Source organism: Haemorhous mexicanus, chromosome 13, assembly GCF_027477595.1.
Source record: "Haemorhous mexicanus isolate bHaeMex1 chromosome 13, bHaeMex1.pri, whole genome shotgun sequence".
Lineage (NCBI taxonomy): Eukaryota > Metazoa > Chordata > Aves > Passeriformes > Fringillidae > Haemorhous > Haemorhous mexicanus.
This window is the reverse complement of record NC_082353.1, coordinates 12,463,059-12,477,121: the sequence shown is the minus strand read 5'-3', so window position 1 is coordinate 12,477,121 and position 14,063 is coordinate 12,463,059. Positions and strand designations below refer to the sequence as shown.

Here is a 14,063-nt window from a genome sequence, read left to right as displayed (position 1 = left end):
ACGGTCTGACTCATACTCACACAGTTTAAGGGTTTTCCAGATAAAAATACTGTTTTGCATAGAGCTGATTAGTTTAAAGGCTTCTTTTAGTTGCATCTTACGTATTTCTCTGCTCTGGATTAGGGTTAGTTTTCCTTTTCTGATAAGGTTGGCATTCAAAAGTCTTACATTCTAAGCTTTTACCTGTCTGTGTCTGTCTTGCTGATGGAATTAAGACCAATATTGATTGTTTTCCAGAAGCTTGCAAGCTGCAAACAAATTTCAAGTGCTGGAGAAACAAAAATTACATCAGTCGAGCAATGCCTTTTTCTTTCTTCTATATTAATGGTCACTCCATCCTCTCTTCTGTAGCACACTCTGGTCTGGTTGTGTGCTTTCAAGTTGGTATCCTTCTGTTAGTTCCTGAAAGGCAGCTTAGAACAACCTACTATACTTAACCAGCAGAAAAACAAGAATTTCCAGGTAAGTGCATCTGCGTGCCCAACATCTGTGTTGTTTTGAAGGGTGCAAGAAGGTTGTCATGGAAAACAACCCTGGCCCTTGTGCACATGGAGCAGATGCACATTCCTTCATGGCTTAGGGCTGCAATTGTCCTTTCTAGGAATCACTTCCTGAAAGACCACAACAGCTGATCACTGGTGCACATGCTCTAGTTTATTGATGAAATAGGAGTTGGCTAATGCTGCTGGTGAATTCTAGGTGCTGCCCTACCCAGTGTTCCTTTTCAAGACTAACAGGGTGTCAGAAGCCTTGGGAGATGTAGAAGAGGATGTAAGCTGTGTCAGCCTGCACTGCAGAGTCTGGGATCTTGGTGACCTGGGCATCATCAAAGCTGTACCAGTGTTTGGTGATTGAGTGCTTGCAGAAGGCCGTGTAGTGGCCATAATCCAGATCTCCAGCATGGTTCTGTAACAAACAACACAGTCTGTTAAAACCAGACTCCTGTTATGTCTCCTGACAGGCAAAGCTAGGAACTGGCAATTGTTTTACGTATGCACTTGGAAAAGATCGCACAGAGGGTTCTAGCCCCATTTGGCCTAGGGCAGGGAATGTTAATTCAAATAAATTCTTTCAAACAGAGTAAATGGATGATGATCATGCTTATTTATTTTGCAATTACATTTGCAACCCAACTATTAGCCCTGATACAGGTCACTATAAGAGGACCCCATTGTTGTGAGCCATGTCCTTATTTCAAAACAGGATTCATGCTGGATCAGCTTGCAAGTTTACTCTGAAGAGGCATTACGTGCTAGGAGTGCATTCTTTTAAAATTGGAATGTTGGGGAAGAAGGAGAAATAATGTCTCTGTCCTTCAGTTACGTTCTGTTACTGGATTATGTCCATGGCTGGTAGAAAAAAGCGTACAACAAAACATACATTAAATTAGAAATCATTATACAGGAAGTCCAAACCAACACAGGCTTCATCTGCTCCATGAGCCAGGGCATTCCCAATAAAAGCAGGAAGGGCAAAGCTTACCACTACAGCACACAAGCTGTACTCTGTATTGTTGTGACATGATGTGGAGATGTAGGGAGAGAGATCCAGATCGCTGAACGGGTAGCAGACAGTGGTTGAGAGTTTCCTTCTGTGCTTGTCCTGCCAGGCAAACCTGAAATGAATTTTTGAATTATTTTAAATGACCCTCAGCTTCTGTTTGTGTTGTGGTCATTGCTTAACTGACTCTCCTAGGAGGAGGGAAAACCAACAACTGACAACCCAGCATTTGAAAGATGTCTGGTAATGTTGTGTATTGCAGTAAACTGACAGAAAATGCACTAAACCCACTTGACATATCCAGCAAGAAAAGCAAAGCTCTTGCTTGCTGATCCTTCAGCCAAAGCCTGAAGTCATATCTTTCCATCACTCACTCTGTGTCATGAACATTTTGGACTGGACTGCAGTGCCAGCGTCAACTCTTCTCTCATGCCAGACTTCACCCCTCTTCCCTCTGTAACTTTGAGTATATCACTGCACTTTTAAACATTTACAGTGTGGCCAGAGCTGCAGCTGGGGACCACATGTCCTTTGAGAATGTTGAGAAAAGCAGATGCTGAATGGAAAATTCAATAAGAACTTCAAATAACATAGTTCCAGGAAGTCAAATGATCCCAGATGGAAAGCTGTTAAGAAAAAAAAATCTTTAGAATAAATTCAGCATCTGGTTATGTGTGGCTAGTGAAATCTGTTAACCCAGGTGCTCCCTTGCTGATGCACCACTCTGTTTAAGCCTGATTTAGTAAAGGGATAAACAAAACCAGAGTGTCTCAACTGCAGCAGCAGCAAGCAAAACACTGTGTCAGCCCTGCTTTTGGAACCCAAGCCTCAGGCTTTCTGAGTTGCCACAGGAACTGATTCACAGGGATCATACAGGGACTGGATGAGCCACTGCACTGGGCTGTAGTCAGTCACTGCTTGGTGGAGTTTTCTTCCCTCTGGAGAGCAGATCCAAAGTACAGAGAGAAATTTGGTGGCCTACAGAGCACCGTACGTGAAATTCAGGAATGCAGCTTGCATGTTTGACAGCTGTATTTCTGTAAATGCCCTTTTAGGGTTCAGGTATCTAAAGTGCTAAACCCACTTATTTGCTGAGATTTGTTTCCTTTCAGGCAAACACAAGTGACTGTCCTTCATGACTCATATTATCCAGGAGCTGGCTGTGCCCTACCCCACTTAGACTATACCTCTTTAGATGAAAGATGATGATCTGTGGTGCCTTGGTTATGGAGGCCTTTACTGTGGCATCTTGGTTGCTTCCACACCAGTAACAGTGGATTTGGTTGTTCCGAGTCAGTGTGTCTGGCTGAAAAAAGCATTCCAGGCAGTCCTGTCAAAGAAAAAAAAAAAAAAAAAATCACTTGATTGAACAGATCTCCCTCCACCCACGAAGGTGCTAAGCAACATAAGAGATGAATTTGCTCCTCTTAACTGAAGTGTGATGCAGCAAGGCTGACCTTACAAATACACAAGACAAAGCAGCCAACATTGGCTTCCATTCTCCCCACCAAGGTGGGAAATACTTGGATGACTGGAAGAAACCTTCACAGCTGCTATTGAATGATCTTAATGTTTCATCTCCTAGCAACTTCTGGGCATTGCTCCTGTAACCTTACCGGCCTCCATGGTTCTGAGACCAGTAAAGACACCCCACTTCTCTAGGGACCAGATCCAAGACTATCCATTAGTGCCCAGGAGACCAAAGTAACTAAACCCCTGCATTTTTCCAATAAAACCTATTAGTCTAAGCCTCTACTCCCACATGAAGCAGAAACCAGCAGGAAGGTGCTGGCTGTTGTACCTGCAGAGAGCAAACTCTGGTGGAAGGGATGGGCAGGGAGAGGATGGTGAAGCTCTCGGGTCTGTCACTGAGGGCTCTGCATGTCAGACACCTGATGGCATAACTGAGTTGTCCCTCAAATAAGTGTGTTATAATAGATGTGCCACTGCTACTCCTTGTGCTTGCTCCTGCAGCAGAGCTCTGTCTTTCTTGGCTTGGCTATACAGAAGGAAAAAAATTGAAAAAATGTAGATAAGCAGTTGTTTTGAGAAGTGCCTTCACTGGGTTTTAATAGGTGCTGCCCACTCCCTGGGCTGATCAGTTGTTAGTCTTGCCACAGAACATGGCTCTAAAATGCTCTTACTTTACTTGATGGTTCATACATGTACAGTGAGATTGATTCATTTTCTGAGAGAAAAGTAACAGAAATACAACAATTCAGACATTTGATAACGTTAATTGCTTGAAAAGCTCTTTATCAGTGGCTCTGGAGGGGAGAAAGACATGGGGGCATGGCAGACCTGAAGTTTCAGATGGATGAGAAAGTGGAAGAACATTAACTGTGGAAGGAGAAAGGAGAGGGAGAGGTTAGGACAGTGAAGCTACACCAGCATTGTCATTTAGATGGAGCTGCAATTTGATGGACCATTAGACACGAAGCAAATTAATAATTGTGTGTACATGGGTCTGAAATAAAGGTAAGAAAGGAAAGTTATTAGTGGCCCCATCATCGAGTTCAGAAGAGGATGATAGCATTTCTTGTAGTAATTGCCTAAGTCATGAAATGCAGAGGAAACAGCTCAGTGTTCCCAAAACACCACAGCTGGGCTCTCACCTGCTTGAAAGCCTCGTGGAGGTCATCCAGCACACAGATGAGGAACTCCTGTGCATCATGCTGAGTCCTCCTGCTAAAAGCTGGGTACCGCTTCCCAAAGACAGAATGAAAAGCCTCAGGGGAAACAAAGTCAAACTCTCCAAGCCACATGTCAGACACCAAACAGCCAAAGGCAATCGCAGACTCTCCAATCTCCCTTGGAAAAAAGGGGAGAGTTTCAGGTGATGTATGAAAAAAAAGAGTGCCTTCAAATGGGAGCACAATACAGAAACTCAGAAAACAGATGCTGGTACAGTACAGCTTTGGCAGCTCTCAGTTGGCTTGAGGGACTCTGCAGATCCCAGAAAGTGGTAGGAATCATCATCAAGACAACAGTAACAGGTATTACCATCAATATGGGAAGAAAAGTATCATGCTGAAGGACCAGCAAGGAAACAAGCTGGGCTCTCAAAGGAGAAAGAAACCAGCTGGTGGCCAATCTGACTGGAACTGCCTGGGGGAAGCTGGCAGGTGCTTTGGACGTTCTCATGACAACACATATCCTTTGGCAGGAAAATAGTGCCAAGCAGAAAGCTCTCAGTACTGAGAACAAACCAACTCACTCGTGCAGGGCTGTGTTCCACTTCCCCGAGAGGAAATACTGCACGAACGGGGTCAGGCTGCAGAGGCACTGCAGCACTGCATTCATGTAGCACGTGTTCTCCAGGTTCTGCAGCCCTGTGAGCCCTGCGTGCAGGCTGCTCATATCCTCCAGCTGTTCCTTGGGGGAATACTTCCATTTCCATGCCATCCTTCCACCTACTGTGAGAAAAATCCACAACAGTGGAAATCTAAAATCTACCGTTTCTTCTTTAAAAGTTACATTCACATTTATTTTCACCAGGTTTATAGTGGTGAAGACTCTTCATCTTACCCACTCTTTCTAATATGGTAAGATACATCAGTATGAGGTGTTATTTAAACATCTGAGGTTTTAAGAGTTATTCCTAAAATTCCATTCAGTCTTTTACTCCATACACAATTACTCAAAAACTACCACCACTTGTGAATAGCCATCTTTAGGGCAAAATGCTTAAGAGTGCATATTACATTATATATCACTTCCTTGGATACAGTACTCACCTATTTTCTAAAACCATAGCTTGCAGTCCAGATGCTACTAGAAGCAAGTGGTTCTTCAGATTTTTGCTATAAAATGTTACTTAATTCATGTTAGGAGAATTTTAGTATGTTTGTTTTCTGGCTGCATAAGTCTGTCCTGGACCAGAGTGTCCCCATCCCCAATCAGTCGAGATGCTGAACACAGACTCTAGACCACCCACATCTGCTCACCAATGTTGCTGTTCTTTTTTAGAGGCTGATGTTCTATTCTGAGGCAGGGCAGAGAACTCTAAAACCGCAGCAATTTCCGTAGAGCAAAGACGAGCAGTGCCCCGTGTGTTCAGTCCTGTGTTCCATGCTGTCACCCCAGCTTCTCCTGCCCCAGCCCCTTGTGATGTCACCTGGTAACACTGGCCAGGGAACACACCTGGCCAGGCCTGCCTCCATCTCCTTCCATGTGCCAGCCAGAACAGAAAACTTTGGAAAGAGAGGGGCACCCACCCATTCCACTGAGCAGGGAGCTTTGGCCGGCACACCTTGATCCATGTTTGCTCACTTGGATTAGGATTTATTATTGCCATGCTCTGCTGGAAGGGCAGTGATGACCAAGGGTGTTGACCATAAAGGGATGGAGCTACCTCAAAACATCATACTGAATTAGTTTCTTGGTGTTCTGAAGATTTTCCCGAGGGAAGCAAAAAAAGGTATGGCAGATGGCTTTTAATTAGCTATGTTAATGCAGTTCATCTCTAAATTCCATATGCCACTGAAGAGCAGTTTTTCCCTATTTAACAGGGAACTTGGGAAGTAACAAGTACTCACAGAAGAGGCCCAGAAATTGATGTAAAAAAACCTCCTAATCATCTTGTTAAACTTCAAGGAAAGGATGTCTCCAGCTCTCTTGGGACAGCTGTCACTGCTATTGACCCCTCAAAATCTGGTTTAGTTTTGTAAATGGAACTGGATATGTTTATTCCCATTTTTTGTGGAATCCGAATCAAGACTTTGACTTACTATTTTAATGTAGCATGATACACAAATCCACACTGGTGCTACCAACTGCAAGCTTTGGGGCTGAGAATTAACATCCCGTTCCTCTCACCACAAAGTGGATTCTTGCAAGGAAAAGTGTTAATGAAGAAAAGAAATATTAAACCATCAGAACTTTTTTCAGAGGCCTTGTTACATATGAAAAAGTCCTATTTTTTCCCAACTGGTCTTTTAGGAACACTTAATATGAATTGTTATTACTAAGTCTCCAGCTGTACTCTTTTTCCTTCTCCAAATTCCTGCAGTGTTAAGAGTTATGGCATTAAGTGAGATGCAACCACAAACATTTAATGTGTAGGAAATCACTGTCAGGCTTAAAAACCAAACCCCTCCTTTTCAAAATCACAAGGCTGCTGAGAAGCAGCTAAAAAAACAGTTCCCCCAGAGCTGGGTGTATATATTTTGCCACAGTGCATTTAGGATTGGTTTTCTCTGAAATGTTTCACCACCTAAATACTGCAAGAAAGCAGTCAACAACAACTTTTAATTAATCCACCAAAGTCTAAATTACATAGCTTATTAATTTCCCTATATGATAAATACCCTTTTAAATACCCTCCTAGTTGGAAATTCACTAAAGCATTTCAGATTTTGACTAAAAAATAATTAGAGAGAGTTGAATTATATCCCTCTATTTAAAAGCTAGGTTCTAAGAAGATATGCCAATACTGTAGCTCTTAAATAGTTATCAGTAGTTCCAGTTCCATCACTTTCCTCCTTTTTGGTAATGCAAAGGAAATTTAAAAACTAAAGGATCACAACTCCTATTTATAGAGCATTTCAAGACTGATGAGGTTTCAGCAGAGGAGTGATATTTGATGTTCTCAAACAAATTGAATTCCATGGAATAGTTTTCCTGTTCCTACTGCCCAATATCAGCAGGATGTGGTGCTGTCCAAACAGAGTCAGGCTTCTTTTTCAAACCAACTTGTTTTTGTCCTTTGCCACCACACTTTTCCAATTCCTTCCCTAAAGGGCACTTGGCATTTATGGTTTTTTCCCTGCAAGTATGAGGCAGATCACTTCTCAAAGTTACACATTTCTCCCCCCTCAGTTTAGACATACACTTCTCATGTAATTCAAGCTGTAAGTCACACAGAGTAAGCTACTGCTCATGCCAGGCAGATGTACAGAAATATGAACAGTGGTAACCCCTCCAAATCTTACAGGCATTTCCCAACCACATTTGTCCCTTTTGGTCTTGAAAAAGCTTCAGGCCTGAGTCACTGCAAGACTGAGCAGAAGGAGCACTCCCCTTGATCTCTCACACCCATCACAAGGTGGTCACATCTGTTTATTTTGCTAAGAAATGAGTCACAAGCAGAACTACTGAAGAGCAGTAACACAGCTAAAAAATAATAATTTTCTCAAAGTGTTTTTCTTCTTTCATACACTGAAATTTGGTCACATTTTCAAAACACCAGAGACTCCTCTAGAAATCCCTCTCAATTTGCAGAGCCAGTCACGCTTATAGACTCAGAGCTACTGTTACTTTAGAAAGGTGCCAATACATTTGGATTATCTGCCCATTCCCTCCCAGCAACAGGAGGTGATGCAGTCAGAAGAAGCAGCTCCTAATTAAACATTGTGAAGAGCTATTTTTGACTCATTTACTCATTAATCCCCTCACATGTGTTTGGCAGCTATGACAGTTTTCACTTTTTTACCTCCCTAGTTTCTGGTGTTGGCCAAAGTTGTGATACCTCAAAGGCTAACAGCTACTTTGATCCAGCGTGGCAAATTCTACTTTTCTGCATAAAGAGTTACTTAAATTCACCAAAATAACCCTTCAGACTGAGACGGAGAGCAGAAGTCTGTAAACAAGAATAAATTTATTTTAGATTCTTTAAAGATTTAATGATATACAAAATGTATACAGTATTATATCCTTATAACATTTTACCTTTCCCCATCAAACATAAAACACCATTTAAACAACTATTGTGTTCGTGCCTTAGGTCTGTATCTATAAGATACACTACTGAATAAAAAATTTATAGAGCTATATACTGCCCTTTTAATTAAAAATTACAAATTAGTACCTATGTAACAAAACAAAAAAAATCGCAGCATGAAACTTCAGTTGGACAACAGGTTCTTTTCTTGCTGAATGCTCAACAATATTTGGGACAGTTAAATTACATTTTATTGGCATGAAGGTGCATTGCAATCTCCCGTACTTTACACAATGTTAATCCAACCCTAGCCTCTCTTAAGTAAGTACCACAAATAACATAACATTAAAGATGTTCTCTACACAATTTTAAATACATTTACAAGTTATGTGTACATTCGGTATCGATACACTGGTTTTAGGAGATCTTTGGAAGGCAGAACTTCTGAAGCAGTCACTACGTACGTACAAGGGAAAGCACTTCCAACTTGTGTTCTTACAAGGCAACTTATTTGGACCAGCACAAACTAATTCTTCTATTAAATATGATTATACCAGTCTATCATGGCTTTGTTACTATTTGACAGTGACTTGATAAAATTGAAATGTGTAAAACAAGAAATTTCATTATGCACAATTCAGGCTCTATTTCACAAAACAAAAGCAACCAAGCCCAGTTTTACAGTCATGAAGCTGAAAGAATCCTGATTCAGGAGACTCTCTCTCTCTTTTGGAACAGATCAAGTTCCTACCTTCAACTTCAGTCTATTGGCATCCTATGTACACCTCATTTGGCTCTGTCCTCTTCAAAAGGCCAGATTAAAAGACACCTGGTGAGAAAATATTAGTGGAACACTCCCGAAAACACTCTAAGAATACTCTGGCATTACAGAGGTAGGTGCTTTCTCCTGGTTTTGCTCATTGACAGTAAGACAAATGCCAAAAAGACAAATGCTTTACCTTAAAACATCAACTACCAAAATCCTTTTGGTGGAAGGCATATTTCCCACCACAGGACTACAGAAAGAAAATCCTCCACAAAACCAAAATAAAATAAAAAATAAAACTTTCTGCTTAAAAAGCCCCTTTAAAAACACATCTTAAATACTTGTCATTATTCCACCTTTAGAAGGATCAGCTGCCACGCTGCTCTGTAGATGGTTATCACAAGTCGTAAAATCCTTAGATTATGGACCAGCCAAAATTCCACTTATAAGACAGTAATCCTTGTATTGACAAGTCTTTCTTTTCATTGTAGCGAGGGAAAGGTAAGTGACAACTTGGTGAGGTTCCACAAAGTTTGAACGAAGCCACTGAGTTGGTCACATCATCAGAGCATCAGACGAATGGAATTGGCCGGATCAGAATCTTTGGTGCAGCTTCCAGGCTGAATTGTCAATTCAGGGGCATCATCCTGAGGAAATATGATCTTGTCAGGTGTGTAGTCATTCCTCTTCAGATCTGTACAAACAGAACAAAGTCGTAACGATTACTATTTCTTGAGCTAGTAGAATCAATAAGGCATAAACGTCTAGTAAAGAATTGGATATGCAAATGCACTTATGAAGAGGAATTCCAGGACAAGCACTATCAAAAAAGGGATGTTTTTATCATAGTTGCAATCAGAAGCCTAAATTCAAATTACAAAATTGCTGTTTATTACTTGTTCCACTTTGACAGCATGCCTCGACTATTTCATTATGGATCATACAACATCTCACGACATCAGCGTCTCAGAAGGAGAGTCCTGCAGCTCTTACCAGGAAGTTTCAGTTTCCTGCAGCAGGAATTACAGTGGTGCTTTGCTCTGAAGTTTTTGATTGCATCCTCTCCCAGATTGGCCGGCCCGAACACCATATCGTATGACCTTGGAGACAAGGCGCACATAAACATCTCTTGCACGCGTTCTCTTCCAGGGAAAATTTTATGTAATACTTGAAGTCTTTCTTAACCCTTACCTTTTTTCCCCAGCTTTTATCACAGAGGGATCTGTCAAATTTTCACCAACACCTTCAGACAGCACATGAATGAAAAGTTAAATCTGATACACTTCTCATTATATAAATACATCAATATTTAAAAGCCTTGGAATCCTTAGCTATGACTTCTCAGCTTTTCCAAGAATGAAAACAGAAAAAACCCCACAACAAACACAACCCAAACTATACATGATTCTCTACCCTTAGAAAGGTGCTCCTAAGCAAGCACTTTGTACTTCTCAGATTTCTTCCATCTATTTTTTGCATTTCCTAGCTTGAGTTTTCACCCATGAGAAAAATCTCCTATACAGTTCTCACTGCCAGAATATCTGGCACAGAGTTCAGGATAAAATCAGCTTACCACATTGGCACTACACAAATGTGCCAAAAAATAGCATTTTTTTATGGCACATTTCATTAGGAAAAATGTATATATTTATAGTTTCTGTGTTGCTGCAGGATTTAATACTATTTTAGAACTAAAAAGCTGGTGAAGGGTCTGGAGCACAGGTCCTGCGAGGAGCAGCTGGGGGGGCTGGGGGTGTTTATCCTGGGGAAGAGGAGGCTGAGGGGAGACCTCATCACTCTCTAGAACTACCTGAAAGGACACTCTAGCCAGGTGGGGGTCAGTCCCCAGCAGCAGGACAAGAGAATGACCTGAAGTTGCACTAGGAGAGGTTTAGGATGGTATGAGGTAAAATATATTCACTGAAAAGGTTGCCAAGCACTGGAACAGCTGCGCAGGGAAGTGGTGCAGTCACCATCCCTGCAGGGATTTCAAAGCTGTTTGGGGTGGCCCCTGGGCACATGAAGTGTGCTGGATTTGGTAGTGCTGGGTAAAAATTGGACTCAATGATCTTAGAGGTACTTTCCAATCTTTATCATAACATGATTAAATAAGAAAATCAGAGATCCTAACTAACTAGAAAAAGCAGCACTAAATAATGCTTGTTGTTTATTACAAACATACAAATTCTTTACAAAATGCTATTAAATAAAAAACCCACATAGACCTTGGCCCCAATCCAAGTTTCAAAGTCAGGGCATTACCTTGCAGATCTAATACCAACAGTTCTCCTCTTGTGTACTCATATGTCCAGTGGCTGAAAGCCAGCATAACCTCCTCCAGCATGTTAGTTGGGATTATTTCATCCCCATTATTGTTATTGTATTTTCTAAACTCTCCAGTCATGCATTCTTCAACTGCAAACCACTGGCCAGCAGAGTGGCAATATAACAGGAAAACTTCCAAGAACCTAGTAAAAAGTACACTTAATTAATACAGTTCCAAAATAGGGATCTATCATTACTGTTAGATTTTTATTTAATTTACTAACAATTGAAATACTTTCAAACTATTACACAAAGCCATTTAGATTATCCCACTAGATTAGAATCAGTGCAGAAAATATCAGTGGAAAATACTGCCAAGGACAGTTCTGCTTGCCACTTTCACAGCAATATTCCAAGACACATCTACATATCAGTATCTTAATATACTTGATGCATCTGTTAACAACCTGTAGGCATTGCCTTGAGCTAAAAGCATGCAACATAATGGCAATTTAAATACACTCACCTTGGAGAGTATGGGATGGATTTGGGCTTCATCTGGTTGAATGCAAAGGTGAGCTTCTGTGCTGCTCTCTGCTGCTGAATTTCCTGTGAGTCAAATCCACACCTCATTAGCTGCTTAACAGAACAGGGAACAGCAGAGCCAAGCAGGCAGTGGGAACAGTGTCTATTCCCCCAAGGCAGCATAACAGATTACTTGCTTTTTAAATTATATCTGTATTTTAAGAATTGGAGTGCCTTGATTAAATAAGCCATCCCAGAGCAGAGTTTTTAACCCTTTTGCTCATACAGAACCCCAGACTAACTTTTCTTCTTATTCTAGTAAGTATATACTAGTTTACAGGTGGGAAAATAGTTCCTGTTTAACATATAATGCCTGTCCATGTTTAATAATTGACAAAGACAGAACTTACTCTCAAGCACAAGTGCAACACAGTGTCCTCCTTATAAATGCTTGACCAAGTATTCACAACTTCAGGAAGAAAAGACTTGATGATATAAAGATGTCCTGACTTCAGGATATCATATTCTGACCACGTGCATACAACTTTGAGAGCTCGACGTAAACCTCCTCCCATCTCCTCTTTGCTTAAAAATTCAATTTTAGCACAGAGCCCCAGCTGTGACCAGGAGGACATGCTGTTGTTCAGGATGCTGGGAGAACTCTCTTCAAGGCGATACACAGTGACTGGCTCACCTGCAGAACAGCACAAAAGCCATCATTGAGCTGAATTTTCTGAGTTTGAAATTAAAAGCACTGAAAACACACCATTTCTTACAAGCTGCAGTGTTGAGTCAGTACAAACATCTTGAATTAACAAAAAATTTAAACTGCCCAGTGGGATGACCCCTCTGCAGCTTTTTTCAGAGAGCTGCAAAATTTGTCCTCCTATTTAGACCTATTAATGACACTGTTCAAACAGCACTAAGAACACTGAATAAATGTTTAATGTTCAAACAAGTGAAGAAAACTTAGAGGAATCCTTCCAGAAGAGTTTGTTACAAAACTGTTAGTACAATACTACCATCACTGTAACACCGTTTCTGAGGACAACTATAATTAAATCTCCATTTCATAATCAAGTGAGTTGCCCTAGAAAAGGTGTCATACTCACTTATATTTCTGAGCGTTCTAAGACAGACTTCTTTTAGTTCATTAAGACTTCAGTTTCACACTTGCTGTGAGAAACTGTGAACTTTGCCTTGATCCTTCTATATTGGAAGGATCAAACCAAATTAGAATCCATATAAGGTTTGCTTTTCTTCCCCAAAGACCACAGTGAACCAGCAACAAGAAATGCAGTTCTTACCTCTTGGAGGCACAGGAGTGAATGGAATGCTCTGTGATAATCTCATCAGGTTATTTCTTTCTACAGCTAGAGGAAAATTACAGCATTTGTTGAAGTTTAAGGATCTTATAATGTCAATAGAAATACAAGCATTAGTTTGTAAGAGGGACTGACCTGAGTAATAGTAATTGATATCCATGATAGGCTTGAAAGGAGAAGCAATGCCTGAAAAAAGATTAAGGAGAAAAAAGAAGAAAAAAAAAGATATACTCTAGCTACTCATTTACTCATTTACGTACTCAAATACCACACTACAGTTGGAAAAGGATGTGCTGTGAAGATAATTAAATATTGCACTTAGGTCTTTAGTACCTCAGGGGGGAAAAAATTGTAGTGCTTAATGCTCGGCTGTTTATTGAAATTTTTTTTTAAATTTTTTTTTAAATCACAGTATTGTGTGTCCAATAAATTCCAAATTACCATCAATTAAATGCATTCCCATATAAGACCCAAGCAGTTGGTTATACATAAAATCTCTCATTTTTAGAGCAGAAAGAAAACTTACCATTCAATGCATCTTCTTCCGATGGCCTGTCAAACACCACAAAAACAACAGTCACCTTCAAACTTACTCTGGATTCCCTGATTTTGACACATCATACTAGGTCACCTTGTTCACCTCACAGTACCACTTTTATCCTGTTAGCCTATTTTTCAAGGGCTGTACAGGTTTCTTAATTACAAAATAGTAATGGAAAGCTGTTAAGTAATCTCATGTTTTTACAGCTACACTTTAAATACCTCCAAGTCATGCAGAACATTATGCTAAGTTTGCATCACAGAGCTCGTTCCCACAGAGGTGCTTTAATTAAAACTTGTTCACAACAGTTACCCTTCTGTTATCAGATAAATAAGGTAATGGCTTCAACAGTTAACTCAGGGGGTAATTGTTAACAAGAGCGATGTCTGCATAATTTCAGAGGTGGTTACAGTTTGAAAGGCTGGGTAAAGACCTTTAGCAGGAAGCAAGCTGCTCACTACGTGTCAACACATTTTCGTG

The 14,063-nt window shown here is 40.6% G+C and overlaps 2 protein-coding genes across 2 annotated transcripts in view; both read right to left on the bottom strand.

Moving 5' to 3' along the window:
* Positions 1-1,212: 1,212 nt before the first annotated feature.
* On the bottom strand, positions 1,213-5,198 carry USP50 (ubiquitin specific peptidase 50). The gene is given in 5 exon segments (XM_059858424.1): positions 1,213-1,615; positions 2,688-2,830; positions 3,302-3,499; positions 4,116-4,311; positions 4,718-5,198. Coding segments are annotated over 5 exon segments (1,095 nt in total). The 5' UTR covers positions 4,906-5,198; the 3' UTR covers positions 1,213-1,245.
* A 2,881-nt stretch (positions 5,199-8,079) lies between these two features.
* The window catches only part of TRPM7 (transient receptor potential cation channel subfamily M member 7), a 52,661-nt gene continuing 46,677 nt past the window's right edge, over positions 8,080-14,063 (bottom strand). Inside the window, exons 32-40 of the mRNA XM_059858419.1 lie at positions 13,569-13,594; positions 13,178-13,228; positions 13,025-13,090; positions 12,128-12,411; positions 11,719-11,801; positions 11,190-11,395; positions 10,119-10,170; positions 9,921-10,027; positions 8,080-9,621 (exon numbers count right to left, since the gene is read on the bottom strand). Coding sequence (XP_059714402.1) covers positions 9,491-9,621; positions 9,921-10,027; positions 10,119-10,170; positions 11,190-11,395; positions 11,719-11,801; positions 12,128-12,411; positions 13,025-13,090; positions 13,178-13,228; positions 13,569-13,594 — 1,006 coding nt within the window. The 3' untranslated portion in view covers positions 8,080-9,490. The remainder of the gene's footprint in view (positions 9,622-9,920; positions 10,028-10,118; positions 10,171-11,189; positions 11,396-11,718; positions 11,802-12,127; positions 12,412-13,024; positions 13,091-13,177; positions 13,229-13,568; positions 13,595-14,063) is intronic.